This window comes from Plasmopara halstedii (genome assembly GCF_900000015.1).
Source record: "Plasmopara halstedii genome assembly, contig: Scaffold_323, whole genome shotgun sequence".
Lineage (NCBI taxonomy): Eukaryota > Oomycota > Peronosporomycetes > Peronosporales > Peronosporaceae > Plasmopara > Plasmopara halstedii.
The window spans coordinates 1,974,291-1,975,408 of NW_020187244.1; the positions used below are offsets into that span (position 1 = coordinate 1,974,291).

At 40.4% G+C, this 1,118-nt stretch overlaps 1 protein-coding gene across 1 annotated transcript; it reads left to right on the forward strand.

Moving 5' to 3' along the window:
- Positions 1-47: 47 nt before the first annotated feature.
- On the forward strand, positions 48-743 carry PHALS_08892 (the record flags this gene model as incomplete). Its single annotated transcript, XM_024724321.1, has 1 exon — positions 48-743. The coding sequence occupies one exon, from the start codon at positions 48-50 to the stop codon at positions 741-743; it is 696 nt and encodes a 231-aa protein (XP_024575210.1).
- Between the last annotated feature and the right edge of the window lie 375 nt (positions 744-1,118).

The following is a 1,118-nucleotide window of genomic DNA, read 5'->3' on the forward strand; positions in this document are numbered from 1 at the left end:
GTAATGCACTCAACGATGGTTCTGCTAATTATGATTTGCCGATCTTCATGGAATCGTCTGATGCATCACCTATTGGGTTTGGATTGCAAATGAACAATGCAACGAATGCAACCTCGACTAATAGTGCATATTTTGGAACTACTACTACCAACGATTTGGTTATGATGACTGCAAACACACGGAGACTTATAATATCTTCCGCTGGTAGAGTTGGTATCGGGACTGGGTCTCCCTCAGCAACTTTGCACGTATCACGATCAAACTCATACACAGTTGGCGTTGGCGGAACATCAAATTGTTATCAATACAACGTACAAGGAAATATTTGGAGCAATCTTGGATTAGGCCCGGTTAGTGTCACGGTCTCTGCCATATTTTCGTCTTCAATTTTCTGTGTGCAATCCATATACACAAGTTCTGATAGACGACTCAAGGAGAATATAACACCTATTTCAATAAGCTTGGAACATTACGATAAGTTGGAACCCGTCAGCTACAACTGGAAAGGAGAGAGCAAAGCAAAACTCGGACTGATTGCACAGGATGCAATGAAAGTGTGTGGAGAAATGGTCAGTATTATGCCAAACGAAAATATGACGGCAGAAGGCGATAATGATCTGGAAGGATATCAATATACTCTCGATTACTCTCAACTTGGCGCATTAAATGCTGCTGCCATCAAACTTCTAATTCAAAAAGTTGATGAGTTAGAAAAAAAATTACTTGAACAACGTTCAGTTTAGATAAAGATTCCATCGAGCCAGCCTTTCATTTCAGCTTTGTACTGATTCATGGCATCTCGCTTCATTTTATGCTTTCTTGGTGGTTTAGGAGCATTGTCTTCAAAATAGTCTTTGCCTTTGCGTTGATCGACAGCCTCGCCAAATCTATGTCTAACACTTTCGTACAAGTTTGCTGCAAATTGACTTTTGTAGCTGTTGATATCGTCAGTATATACTTTTTTATGCCAGCATTCAACCCTCATAATCGCTTCTCTGCTTTTCTTTCTTCGTCATCACTACTTTCATTAACATCTGAGTCTTGAAAGAGTTGCCGAGTTATTGAAGGTTCCTCCTCAGCTCGCTTAGCAGCTTTTTTTGTCGCTCGTTTGTCTGTGG